Source organism: Manihot esculenta, chromosome 13, assembly GCF_001659605.2.
Source record: "Manihot esculenta cultivar AM560-2 chromosome 13, M.esculenta_v8, whole genome shotgun sequence".
Classification (NCBI taxonomy): domain Eukaryota; kingdom Viridiplantae; phylum Streptophyta; class Magnoliopsida; order Malpighiales; family Euphorbiaceae; genus Manihot; species Manihot esculenta.
In genome coordinates this window covers 30959081-30973169 of record NC_035173.2, presented here as the reverse complement: position 1 = coordinate 30973169, position 14089 = coordinate 30959081, and the positions used below count along the sequence as shown (strand labels likewise).

Here is a 14089-nt window from a genome sequence, read left to right as displayed (position 1 = left end):
AGATCTCCTGGAGTCAAAAACAACCGGCGAGGCCCCGAGGTCGTCCCGGAAATTCAAAGAAAAACAGGATCCCGTAAGATCTCCTGGAGTCAAAAACAACCGGCGAGGCCCCGAGGTCGTCCCGGAAATTCAAAGAAAAATAGGATCCCGTAAGATCTCCTGGAGTCAAAAACAACCGGCGAGGCCCCGAGGTCATCCCAGAAATTCAAAGAAAAACAGGATCCCGTAAGATCTCCTGGAGTCAAAAACAACCGGCGAGGCCCCGAGGTCGTCCCGGAAATTCAAAGAAAAACAGGATCTCGTAAGATCTCCTGGAGTCAAAAACAACCGGCGAGGCCCCGAGGTCGTCCCGAAAATTCAAAGAAAAACAGGATCCCGTAAGATCTCCTGGAGTTAAAAACAACCGGCGAGGCCCCGAGGTCGTCCCGGAAATTCAAAGAAAAACAGGATCCCGTAAGATCTCCTGGAAATAAAAAACAACCGGCGAGACCCCGAGGTCGTCCCGGAAATTCAAAGAAAACCAGGATCCCGTAAGATCTCCTAGAATCAAAAATAGGTCGGTGAAGGACTTAAGAGCCTCCCGAAATGAAAAATTTCCCCACACCACAGGGACAACTTATAAAATCCAATTCTGACCTCGGAAAGAGAAGAGCCCAGAGCTGTTTAAAAAAAAAAAAAAAAAAAAAAAAAAAAAAAAAAAAGAGAGACCGAGCTCCCAGCTCGGATAGACTTATCTTCGCAAAAATTCAAGGTACGAAAGAAAAAGGCCGAGTTTCCAGCTCGGATAGTCAGGTTCCGACCTATGAAAAAGGTACAAGGCCTAATAAGCTAAAGAAGCCCCGACCTCGAAAAAGACGTTAACGCCAAAACTTTGGCTTTCGAAGCAAAGGCCGAGCTCCCAGCTCGGATAGACTTATATTCTTAAAAACTCAAGGTCGAGCTCCCAGCTCGGACCGATATTCACAAAGGCCCAAGACCGAGCTCCCAGCTCGGATAGACTCATATCCTTAAAAGATCAAGATACGAAGGCCAAAGAGAAAGGCCGAGCTCCCTCCATAGAAGGACTCATAAATGAAGAAATCCTTAGGAGGATAAAAAGGCTATAATCAAAGCCTAAATCAGTTTATCTGGAACAAATATACAAAGTCACAACCAAGAAAGAAGGACTAAAAGCCAAAAACTGACATGATAGTTGCCATTAAAAAGGTACGAGATTTGATCTCTCAGACTATCAGCTGAGAGCTGAGCTCGCAACTTAAGATTAATTCAGAGCTTATGAATGAAAATATGTAGTTTACATCACAAATACGAAGAAATATGAAAAACAAGAATAAAAAAGAAGGAAACTGATATTTCATTAATGACTATTACAATTTATCTCTCCGGCGAAGCAGGAGGATAAATAGTCCTTAAAGGACTTACATCAGTAAGAACACCCTCGCCTGCATTATCTCTATTTACAGCCACCTCCGAAGGAAGCTCGGTGTCCCTTGGGCCAGAGCTCTCAACATTAATAGTAGGGGCAACTTCTGACCCAGGGTGGAGGCCTTCTTTCTCAGAATCAGGATCATCCTCCTCCGACCCTAGCTCGGATTCCCCTGACGAAGACTCAGCTGGCCGGTCTATGTTCCTCCGAGAATCTCCTCGGGGCAAAGGGAAATCATCCTCCCCGTATAGCACTGACTCGCCATCTGAGTCCACTTCGCGCCTACGAAGCTTGGCCAAAGGAATATCAGGAGCTTGTCTAGCTTCTCTTAAACCGCGATTGTAGCCAGTTACATACATGCGGTAGGCCTTATCAATGATAGCCTGTTTCATTTCACCAGAAGCTTTATACTCATCAAGATGTTCTTCACAAGCCTCAGTTACAAATTCCTTAAACTCAGAAGAGTCTTTGTAGTCCTGAAGATGAGCTTCACAGGCCTGTTCAATTTTAACCTTCAGCTCATCAGACTCCTGATACTCCGCTATACACTGTTCACGCTTTAGCTGAGCCTTCCCTTTGACATACTTTACCACCTCGAGCAGGGCTAAACATTTACGTTCCAAAGCCCTGACTTCATTTTTTAGCTGTTGTTGGCGAAGGTTGAACTCTTCAGCCGAGGAAGACAGATCTTTGATACGTTCAGAACTTGTGCCCAATTCCTGCTCAAGGACCTCCACCCGGGCTAGGGCACTTTCCCTCTGAGCCCTCGCCTCATTCAGATGAGCTTGAAGCCCTTCAAAATCGGCCTTTAAGGCCTCATATTGACGCTGGACCTCAGTTTTTTGGCTTACAGCCTCATCCCTCTCCTGAAGGGCCGCTATCATAGAGGACAGCTGCTTTACAACCTCTATACAACGAGCTTCCACCTCAGCTGCCCTCTCATCGGACTCCTGGAGAACCCTGTGAGTACGAGACAGCTCTGATTCCAGGGATTTGCTATGTTCTGCCGCCTCAGCCGCTCTGTCCTCAGCTCTTTTAGAGGCCTCCAGCGCAGAATGCAACTCCACTTGGAGAGACTGGATCTGCTCCCGGGCGGCTGCCAGTTGGCCCCTCGCGTCGCTGGTGGCAGCCAGGTTTTCATCGCGACGCGCTTCCTCGATCCGGCGGTCCACGGACTCCCGGAGAGAGAGGTCACGGGCATCCACCTCCATAAACAGGCCTAACACCTAGTACGGAAGAACAATTGTCAAGAAAAGAAACAAAGCAAACTCAAAGAGAAGTGAAAAAATAACTTACCATTAGAAGCATTTCTCCAATTGTGGATCCGAGCTCCTCACGAGAGCGAGATTGGAAGGACACCTGGTCCTTGGTAGAACTGGCCAAGTGACCAGTCAGGGCCAGAAGACGAGGATCCAAAGCCTCTGTTATTCCGCCGAACATCCGCTCCCGGAGAAGTGCGGCAACAGCAGTGGCCGGAGACTCAGAAGTGATGCCTGATAGGTTCAGAACGTTGTCAGTAGGGGACGACGAAGGAACAGCAGAAACACCCTTCCCCTTCCCAATGGGAGAAAGAGGTGGGGAAGGACCCGCAGCAGTCCTGGATTTCTTCCGAGCAGGAGATGGGACAGGCGTTCCAGAAGGGGTCGGACGCTTGCCCCCGGTCTTTGAGGGGACGCCCTCAGATCCCTCAGGCTCAGTCCTCACAGGGGCAGGGGCACCTTCACCAGAAACCTCTGGGCTTTGATCCTCTAGGAGGATGATCTCCATCCCTGTCCCAGAGGTCTCCTTGTCTTCAACAGGGGACTTAGATTTTCCCCCTGACACCCCTCAGTAGAATGGGCAGCACCCTGCCCCACTTGTTCAGTAGCTTGGGTCTGCTCCACAATAGCTAGGGAAGTTTCCCTCACGACCTCTGAGGAGGCTGGAACGGATTTAGACCCTTCAGCAGGCGTCGAGGTTGAGCTCGACCCACCACGGCTAGATGGCCAAGCTGATTTGGTGCTGCGAGAGCTCGGCTTGGAAGTTCGAGAAGAAGCTTTGACGGGAGGTCGGCTGACCTTCTTGGAGGAAGCGGCCTGAGCCAGCTCTGCAGCAATCTCAGTTACAGAACGCCCATCCCCAAAGGCGTCAAAAATTGCATGCATGTTCTCCCGAGACAGGTCAAGATTCTTGGGGAATTTGATGCCATCCATTCTAACCTCAGAAGCTGCAAGAAACAAGAAGTTATAAAGAGTCAGCATACTTCCTGATATTATGAGCAAAGAAGAAACAGAATAGCCGGACAAAGCACTATACCCGTGTCCCGGATATCCCTAAGGTTGGACGCAAACATACACTTCTCGACATCATACTTCCTCTCAACGGAAGTCAGTCGAAGCAGCCCGACCTGCTCAATAAGACTCAATTCGGGCAGATCGTTACAGTCCGAAACGATCTCCCCCCACCTTAGGTCCACATCCCACAATCGGCAGGACCCTAGTTTTAGTTCCGCCACAAGGAAATTCTCTACCCATCCCTTTATAGAATCCTTGTAGCCCGTAAGAAGAGATAGCCCATTACGGGGGGAAAAGTAATAGAAGTTTTGCTTCGCCCTAACCAGGCGGAAAAAAGTGACAAACAGACAGGCCGTAGGTGCGAAACCCCAACCCAGACAGATAGACTCGAAACAAGACATGAATAAAATGGAATTTGGGGATAACATTCGAGGAGTTACCCCAAAGTATTCAAAGACCTCAACAAAGAAAGGGGTAAAAGGAAACGGTAGACCAAATTCTCTCTGCTTCAGGAAAAACACTATGCTACGAACCTCTTGGGGATCCACCAAACCAGGAGGGGGAGGGTAAGGAAGAACTATCCTCTCATTTGGAAGAGGTGCTCGAATAAGATACAACGGAGTATCTAAAAGCCTCCGGAAAATGTGATTAGTTATGTTGGAAGGTGTAATATGCGACTCAAGGTCAAAAACATCAGGAAGCTTTGAACTTGCCATGGAAGAACAAGGAAGCGTACCTGAGAACACGATGGGATGAAAAATCGTACAAGGAGTTGCAGGAAGACAGAGAGCAGACAATAGCTAGTTCTTCAAAAGACAGAAGGAATTCGAAAAGAAAGGCAATTATGAGGCAGGGCGTTGATCTGAACAGTTTTGTCTTGGAGCGGCGCGATCATTAATTGTTCTCGAAGTTTACCCTCTCAACGGTTAGGTAATAACCGGCGAGACGGTAAAGGGGCAAAAGGATGATCGCTGGGCTTATCTACATCTATCAAGGGCCAAGTACACGATGACAGCCCATCATTTAAAAGCCCATTCGCCATCCACATAATACAAGCCCAACTCATCAGTCAGAGCAACTTAGCCTACTACTTTACCATCCCTATGGTAAATGCCGAGGAAACAGAGGGGCAAGTCATGAAAAGACTCAAAAGTACAAGCAAATGGGAGCATGATAAAGGTCAGACTTGCTCATCACTTAAAAAGTTATAAGATTTGATTTATCGTTATTAAACAAAGGATGTGAGATCGGAAAGAGGCGCCAAGAGCACCTCGGGATCATACAGAGCTGAGAGCTTAGAGTTCAACTCATCAGAGGCCGAGCTCATAGGTCGGATTAGTCCAGCTCGGACAGCATGACTTGAGAGCTCGGCCAGCTAAAGGAAACTCAGAGCTCATTTCACTAAGCAAAGACAGAACTCTTGGGTCGGTTAGTCCAGCTCGGACAACATGACTTGAGAGCCCGGCCGGATGAAGGAGACTCAAAGCTCAATTCATCGAAGTAAAGACCGAGCTCACAGGTCGGTCAGACAGTCCAGTTCGGAAACTTGAAAGCCCAGTTGGCTAAGTGGATCCGGAGTTCAACTCATCAGAGCTCGCAGATATGGTTAGATCAGCTCGGAAAAAAGCAGGACAGAGCTCAGTTGGTTAAAATTATAAGGCGAGCAATCTAAAGTATTTCACACATGATAAAGGAAGAACAGCTTGAGCATGAGAGCAGAACAAGAACTTCATTAAAAGAAAAGTACATTACAGCACGTTACAAAGGCCTACACTACGGGATGAAAGACTATCCTTAAAGGATTTACATATCCAGATACTTCATCATTTACGATTATCACCTACCCTACTATTTTAGTCTTCAGTTCGGAGGACTTCTCGCAGCTCGAAATGTGAGTTTTTCAGAAAAGGCCAAGATCTGTCCCGCTATTATAGGGGAACTGAACAAGTTGATTCCCATAAGCATTTCTCACTGTCCCCCTGGGCAAACGTTCGGTTACCCGAATGTGATGCACGGTACATTCGAACAAGCTCAGATATTGTATGTCGGCCGTGCACCACACATGAAAAACATAAGTCTTCGGGCTATGGCCTCGAAGAGATCGCGAAGTACACATTCGAAGAAATCGCTGGAGACTTGACTGAGTGCAGCAGATCCCAGTCTCACATAATACTGGTACTTCACACCAAAGGGAATAATAATACTGGTACTTCACATCAAAAAGAACAACAAGCTGAGCACCGGCGCCACTCCCATTTATATCAAAAGAGGACAACAGGGGCATCGAGGAAATTCCCTTTTTCTCTGCGGAAAAAGGTGAAGTTAGAGCGAACCCCTCAATAGCCCAGAACTTCTTTGGAGCTCGGACAACAAGCAGAGGAGGAGGCCGGCCAGACGACCTGGGTAAAGCAGTTTCAGCAGCTTGCCGAATGGTCCCACCCTTCGACTGCCATACCAGAAGGATCTTCAATGCACCATCCAGACGCCTTAGAGGTAACATCAAATTTTCAAGAATTTTGAACTGACCCATTTTTATTTCAGGAACTGCAAAAAGTTTCAAAACAGAGACAAGTCAGAAATAGTTCTCCCTTAAGATGATAAGAGCAAAATCAAAGCAAACCTCTGGGGCACAAGGCAATCTGTTTGAAGAAGGCGTCGAATAGACCTGCCACAGATAAAACAAGAATTTTTCATTTCAACAGAAGGCTCAAGAATGAAGAAAAGCTGGCGCTGATATATACTCGGAGCCTGAGGACTTAGCACGGGGCAGAGCTACACTAGACTCTAAGCCAGTGATGTCAGATTCTTAAAAGATATTCACGGGAAAGGAAAGAAAGGAGATGTCCAGATAATGATGACAAAAAAAGCAAAGGCGGCAGAGGACAAGAAGAATAGAAAAAAGACAGAAAGAGAAAAGAGCATATAGAATTCAGAAGCTGCGCAACGACTGAAAGATGAAAGGATGTTATTAAGGCACCTGAACCCGAACAGACGCGATCATACTAGTTCTTGGTATTCACCCCCTCGGCAGTTGGAGCAATAACTGCCGAGAAGGTGAAGGGGCAATTGATGACCGCTGGATTCCTTCACCCCGGGCCAGGGGCTTGACCACAGCCCAAGGCCCATGACGTAGAGGCCCACACACCTGATATACATAACAAGCCTGGCTCATCCAACCCTCAAGGCCGGACTCGACCCATCTTCTTCACTCAAGCCGGCCCAGCCCACACGAAGCAGGCCCTCTCCACTCAGGCTTAGCGTCCGGCCCAACTCTTGGCCCAGCCCAGGATCCAGAGAAATATTCACCAGACAGCCTGGCAGATCCGCTCGAACGTACGCACGAGGAGAATCAGAGGCCGTTACGCATGGAGCAGGCGGCTGATACCCTAGTACCTCCGAATCCGCATGGCAGAGACGCGTGGCCCAATCCTGAAGAGACCTTTACACGTCACCAGCAAGCAAGACAATGTATAAAAGAGGAGTCCCCTCCTCAGAAAGCTTAAGCCTTATTCAGTAATACAAAACCCTTGTAAAACCCTATTCTATTGGATCTCAGATCATCAGAAGTAATAAATGAATTATATATCGTCAATCTTTTTTTTTGAAATGAAACTTTTGTGATTTTATTATTATATTAAAGAAGTCACAATAAAAAAAGGTAAATTAACATACCAAACTCTCAAATCTGACTTGAAATGGGCATCCGTTGCTAACAAATGGGTAACCACATTCTCAAACCTATAGCTAAAATAATATTTAACATCAACGATCTCACTTAAAAGAGATTTACAATCACTAATCAAACCAAAGGATGATCTAACGGTAAAACTTGATGAATTAATTTCTTGAACAACTGAAAAAGCATCTGATTCAATCAGAATTCACTGTCAATCTTCACTTTTTATCCAAATTAAAACTTCAACAATACTTATAACTTCTGCATTTTTTGCTGAGAAGAAATTTAGATAACGCCAGACTTTAACTGCCACAAACTCCCAATATGAATCGCGTATAACAGCACCTAAATCCACTATGAGGCCATATGAGAAACTTGAGAGGGAGACTGTTTTTTATATTCTCACACAATAAAATTTCTATTAGTCCACAATGACCAACAAATCATGAGTATTAATTTACATTTATCAACAGAGGCCGGAACAAATACAGCTAAGAACCAATATATCATCAATCATTCGATTAATTAAGTTAAGATGGTAATACTCGAACGTATATTTAACAAATGAGTAATATGTTTTTTATCCACTGAACTAAGTCAGGACGGATGATAACCACCTATCTTAATTACATGCAAATTGCAAAATAATTGTGATGGGCTCCCAACTGTGATAGGTGTATTATGCAATATTTCGTCCGACAATATGTGGGTTATGTCTATAATGCTGATGTTATTTTATCTGGCAGTACCAGTTTAGAAAGAGCTTAAAGCCATACCTAAAATTTGCATCTTCACATGCTCTCGATTCTTGTTAGTCGATGCATCATTTTCTTAAAGGCCACAAATGTTATGAGTGCTGCCCTTAGCCAACTTAATTTCGATGGAGAATTTTTATACGCATTTAGGTGTATAAGTCAATTAATAGATGTGTATTTAAATTGAATTATTTTAATAAAAAATTAGAATTTCATATTAATAAGTGATTTTTATTATATTTTAGATAGAAGAATTTCTCTAATTTTGATTAGGGTTTTATTTAGCTTGAGTTAGAACTCCTGATTTTTTGTATATTTTTAATGAATTTTCTATATATTATAATATTATTATAATGTATTCATTTTAGTAGTAATTAAAGAATTATGAAAGTTTTAAACTAGATTAATTTAATTAAGGAAATAAAGAGAATGGTTTTTAAAATACAATTTAATTTGATTAATAGGAGAAATAAATTAAATATATTATGTTAAAAATATTTTGAGAGATCCATGATGCTTACGAGTAAGATTATTATGCATCACATCATATAAAAATACTATCCTTTTAATAGTAAATATATATTTGTATAAATTATTTAATATTCAAAATTTACTGATTCGATTAATAAGATTCGCACTAAATAAAATATTAAAAAGGCATAGCATTTCTTCTCAAATTTTAAAAAATCGTCATAATTAGAATTCGATTTCGAGATTTTAAATCAAGAGAGGAGGCATCCACTATTCTATTTCAAACTTTTTCAATTTAAAATTTTAATATTATATTTCGTAACGTAAAAGAATCTAAATTGAAATAATAAATTAATCAAATCTATTAAATTAAATATTTTAAATAATAATAAGTTTTATATCTCTTTAGCCAATTAAATTAGAAGGTAATATGTTATTATAAAATTAAATATAAATTATAGATAAATAGGTTACGTAAGTTATAGATAAATATATAAATCACAATATCATACGAAAAATTAATTAAATAAATAATGTACTAATAATAATTATAAATTTTATTTTAAAAAAAATTATAAATTCTATTGCTAAATTATTAATTCTTATTTCAATTAAATCTATATAAATTCGTAATAATATAGAGTTTTATGTGAATTCCACTATTATTTTACATTAAAAGTCTATATAAAGTGGTTTAAGTAAATTTTTCTTAAAATATTTTAATTTTTATTTAAATTAAATCTACGTATATATACCAATGATATATATAATATATAGATTTTTATATAAATCTTAAAATTTACATAACAATTTCTTGCAATACAATGGAAAGACATCAACAGTTTACCCTTAATAATAACATTAAAATTTGTGGATTAAATTTTTTTTTAAATTCTAGTTCAAAATTTTTTTTTCTAGATCAGAATAAAATGTGATTTTATAACGTTTTTAAACGTGCAGTAGAGTTTACTGCACTTTCAAAATTTTGTAAAATACAATTTCTTTATTTATCGTATTTTTAGACCACGATAAATAATTAATTAAAAAAATTTATAAATATTATTGCACTTTTCAAATAAGATAACATTTAAAATAGATGCAGACTGCAATGCGATACCATTGCAGGTGCGGTAATGGTTACCCACATATTTAAAACTTCAATTAATTGAAATTATTAATTTAATTTTTATTTATTTAATTATTATATTATATTTTATTAATTTATATAATTTATTTAATTATATATTAAATTTATATAAATATAATTATAAAAATTATATTAATATTAGTATTAATATTAATTATTTTAATTTATTTTACTTGAATACCAAAAAGCTGAAAATCCCAAAATGTTAGCACCTCAATTTGGAGCCAAATTGGAACAATATAATCAAAACGTAAGACCTCTTATAAAATTACATTAAGGGAAAATCTCAAAGGTGAACAATATGATCAACTAGGAATTTGAAAGGAAGAAACCAAATCAACCATAAGTTCTTGAAAATATGCCATATAAATGGAAAATTCCATTTTTAAAATTTATCAATTATCTTGATCTTCCAGTTTTACATAGGAAGGCAACAATAATTATTTAGTGGTAGAAATTTGGAAGTTCTCTTTCAATTGCTGGTAGTACTTTGAAGTGGTACCCTTGTGAGTTTGGAAGACGACTGAGCCAAGATACTTTGCTTGTCTGGGAGGCTTGCTCCTCAAATCAGATTCTATCTGCCCTCTTTTTCTTTTTCTTGGGGCCTACTGTTCATGGGCGGTTTTGAAAACTGAAGCCACTGTTGATCTGATGTACAATTATTGGCCTAAGGCTTTGTTCTGATTTTGGTAGAACAAGTTATTGCAATCTTGCGTTGTTACCTTTGGGCTTGGGCCTTGAATTAACCCAGCGTATCAATTTTTTTCCCCTAAAATAAAGGCTTTTGAAGGTAAGGCTGCTGTATTTCTAAAAGGGAATTTAAGAACAACATTACTGAGAAGGCAGCCAGATTCTTTTGAGTTAGATATTTGGTCAAAGATAAGAGGGCAACAACATTGATGAATAGATGTGAGTGACAAAGAACAAGTACCCAGCATTTTGTGGCGTTAGAAGTGAAAGAAAGGACAGAAAAATAAATGTTATGATTTTATGAAGGGATATGAGAGTATCACATGTGATTACAGTGACATGATTGAAGAGAGATACGAGGAGTAAATGAGCAGAAAGTGTAGCATCTGTTCCTTTCCTTCCCTTTCCTTTCCCTTCCTCTCCCCTTTCTTCCACACTTCTTTGTTGAGGAGAGCAAGGCATTTGCCGTGATAAGGTGGCACTCCTGCTGCTTGCAAGAAATCCCAAAAGCAAAAAAATCTCAAATATTCATGATATGATTATGAGTGAATGAAAGCGATAACCCAAAATATTCACAGCTGTAATAAAATGTCAGTTTGTGGGAACTTGTCTCTCATATCTGTTATGGAATTTTGTGTTGTTTTTTTGCTGTTTTGGGTCCTTATTGTCTTTTTTATTTCTCTCTATACTCTAAGCTAACGCTTAACGCTACTTCTGCCCATCTTTCGCTCTCTCTCTCTCTCTTTCTTCTATTATATGATCTTTCTTTGTTACTTGGTTTTTGGGGCTCAGTAACCAACGTTAAGGTTCTTCCCTTGTTTGGCTTTCTTTTTCTTTCCTCTCTCTTTGTCCTTCTTCGTTCCATCACCTCAACAATCAGAAAAGAAAGAGAGAGGCAGAAAGCCGCTTGCAATAATGTGTCATTCAATTACTGAGTTTCTTGTTCTATTACGAAACTCTATGTGCACATTTTTGTGTTCATCTTCTCCTTCTTCTTCTTCTTATATATAATTTGACTTCCCCTGTTTTCTACATCTTTTCTTCCTCTGCTAGCTTTTCACTCAAATACTTTGCACAAACAGCCCCCAATTTTTGTATCTGAAAAAATGGGGTTCACTCACAATCTGTTTTTCTGTCAGAGGCTTGGTTATGTTACCATTTCCTTCGTTCTTCTCTTGGTTTCAAGCTCCACCCACGTGAGATTTAAGGCAGAAGGTAAATGGGTTGGTGTTGAATTTTGAATTCGAAAGCCAAAATGTGTAATTTATGCAGTTTTAAGGTGAAATTAACTCGCTTGCTATGTTGCAGGCAGAGCCACTCCCAAATCAGCTAGCATTCCACAGGTGAGCACTGGGTTTGTTCCTATTTATCCCAAGACATTACAGCTTAAATAAGACAAGTGAGAAATTGATTGGGTGTTGTGTTGCTTTGGTTAGACAGAAAATGAAGAGAAGATGATTACCAGATCTCAGATAGGTTCAAGGCCTCCGAGATGCGAGAGAAGGTGCAGCTCCTGTGGGCATTGTGAGGCTATTCAGGTGCCTACAAATCCTCAAGTAAACAATGGCAACAGAAACTCCTCATCAGTATCCAACATTGCTTATGCAAGAGGAGATGACTCCTCCAACTACAAGCCAATGAGTTGGAAGTGCAAATGTGGAAATTTGATCTTCAACCCTTGATCCTCTAGGTGTTTTGTCAAGACAATTTTTCATTTTTCATTTCTTCTGAACAATGTACATTATTGATATTTTAGTGGACAGTTCTCTTCCAATTCTTCTTCTTTCTCTTCTACTGCTCAAATAGAAATTGGTAGTTTCCACATAACAGGTCCAAACTAGAGGAACAATAACCTGTTAATTGAAAGGAGGTAGGAATCTTGTTCCAGTACTGCCACCACATGCCACCATTTGATATTCCCAAGAAATCTAGAAAGAAAGCAAGGGAAGTAATTACTAATTCCAATTAGACCTTCACTGCCAAGGACCCAACTCTGATCCAATTCACAGGCTTTGAGTCTCAGTATTTAGTTATTGAAGCCTAAGAAATCAGAAATTATTAGTTTTTCAAACTTCCCACAAAATGGTGATAATGGCTGGGGGCATCTTACCCAACAAACGGTAGGTTTGATTCGGCAGAAAAATTACAGAACACCTAAGCTACAATTTCTTCAAGTTTTCACATATTAGATCAGACAGAAGATGCTAATTCAACGGCTGAAAATCACACATACGTAAGCATGTGTACAGCGAATCAATACCCTTTAATCATAATAAACATGCAAGATTCTTTTTATTTTTTTGAAAAAAAAAAAGGAAAAAAGCTTTTTTTTTTTTAAAAAAAAGGAAGCTGCTGTTACTGTGTGTTTGTAGAGAAAAGATCCTTCCATTCTGGGACAAGAAATGGCCTATGGAATCCTAATTGCATCTACAAAGAGACAGTGAAGGGAAAAGAGTGTATGTGATTAGAAGGAGATGATGTGTATCAATCAAGGAACTCTAACTATTGAAAAATGATGAGATGTTACATGGGGTTTTCCTCTTTGGTGAATCTTTCCCAGCAATTTACAACAAAAACTATGATATTTTTTTTTGGTAGATATGACTTAACACGAGACTCAGAAACAGAGAGAAACCTATCCAATGAAGAACACTGGAAATATAGTCCTTGTGAATGACTACTCTTCAGAGGACACCACAGTATAGTAGGCTGAGGAAGACCCAGAATCAAAGACAGGGAGGGAGTTCTGTTTTGGGCAAGCTATAGTGAAGCACGTTTGAGGAGGTGAGGTGCCTTAATCTTCATCCGGAGTTGGATAATCAGCCTATGATGAAACCATGAAAATGTAAACGATAATAATACAGTTAGTTTTACTTGATAGGTTTATTCAATTTAATTAATTTTGAAAATTATCAATTAAGCCTTGTACTTTAATAAAAAGCCAAATAAATCTAATTTAAAATTTTAAACCAATTAAATCATTATACTATTATTTAAGAGTAAATAAACTATCATTTAATATAATATTATTTTTAATAATAAAAATATTTTTTATATGATGAAACTTTATTTTTTTAATTATAAAAATTAATATTTTATTATTATAAATAATATTTTATCTTTAAAAGTTTTTAATATTATGTTAGAATTTATTTCTCACAAATCAAATTATATATACTTTTACTAATTTTTAATTATTTAATATTAATATGTGAAAAAAGTATGATTATTTAAATAGTATTTTAAATAAATTATTATAAATATATTTTAAAATTAAAGTTATTAATTAGTATTATTAATTTGGATAAATAAATTTCAGACAAAAGTAGTAAACAGCAGAAGGTTACGTTCCCAACAGTTAATGGTAATTTCAAGGAAAAGGTAGAGAAACACCAATTTAACCAAAGAAGTAACTGCGAAACAAATTCTATAGATCTAATCATAATTCTTATGATTAACAGCTTCTAATGAATCCAAAAGAGCTAGCTAGTAGCTACCATCTTCTTTAGCAGGTCTGTATAACTTCTGAAATCCATGGAAAGATCTTCAGTTAGATATATACCAACAGATGAAGTAAACCATAAACAACCATACAAGCTGATAGACTATAAGTAGCCTTAGAACCCTAGTTAGCAAGCTTATTCAGATGTT

At 39.0% G+C, this 14089-nt stretch overlaps 1 protein-coding gene across 1 annotated transcript; it reads left to right on the top strand.

Annotated features, from left to right (window-relative positions):
* The first annotated feature begins 10614 nt into the window (after positions 1–10614).
* Positions 10615–12212, top strand: LOC110629691 (EPIDERMAL PATTERNING FACTOR-like protein 2). The gene is made up of 3 exons (XM_021776776.2): positions 10615–11653; positions 11747–11781; positions 11875–12212. Exons 1-3 carry the CDS (start codon positions 11545–11547, stop codon positions 12118–12120), a joined length of 390 nt encoding a protein of 129 aa, XP_021632468.1. The 5' UTR covers positions 10615–11544; the 3' UTR covers positions 12121–12212.
* The last annotated feature ends 1877 nt before the right edge of the window (positions 12213–14089 follow it).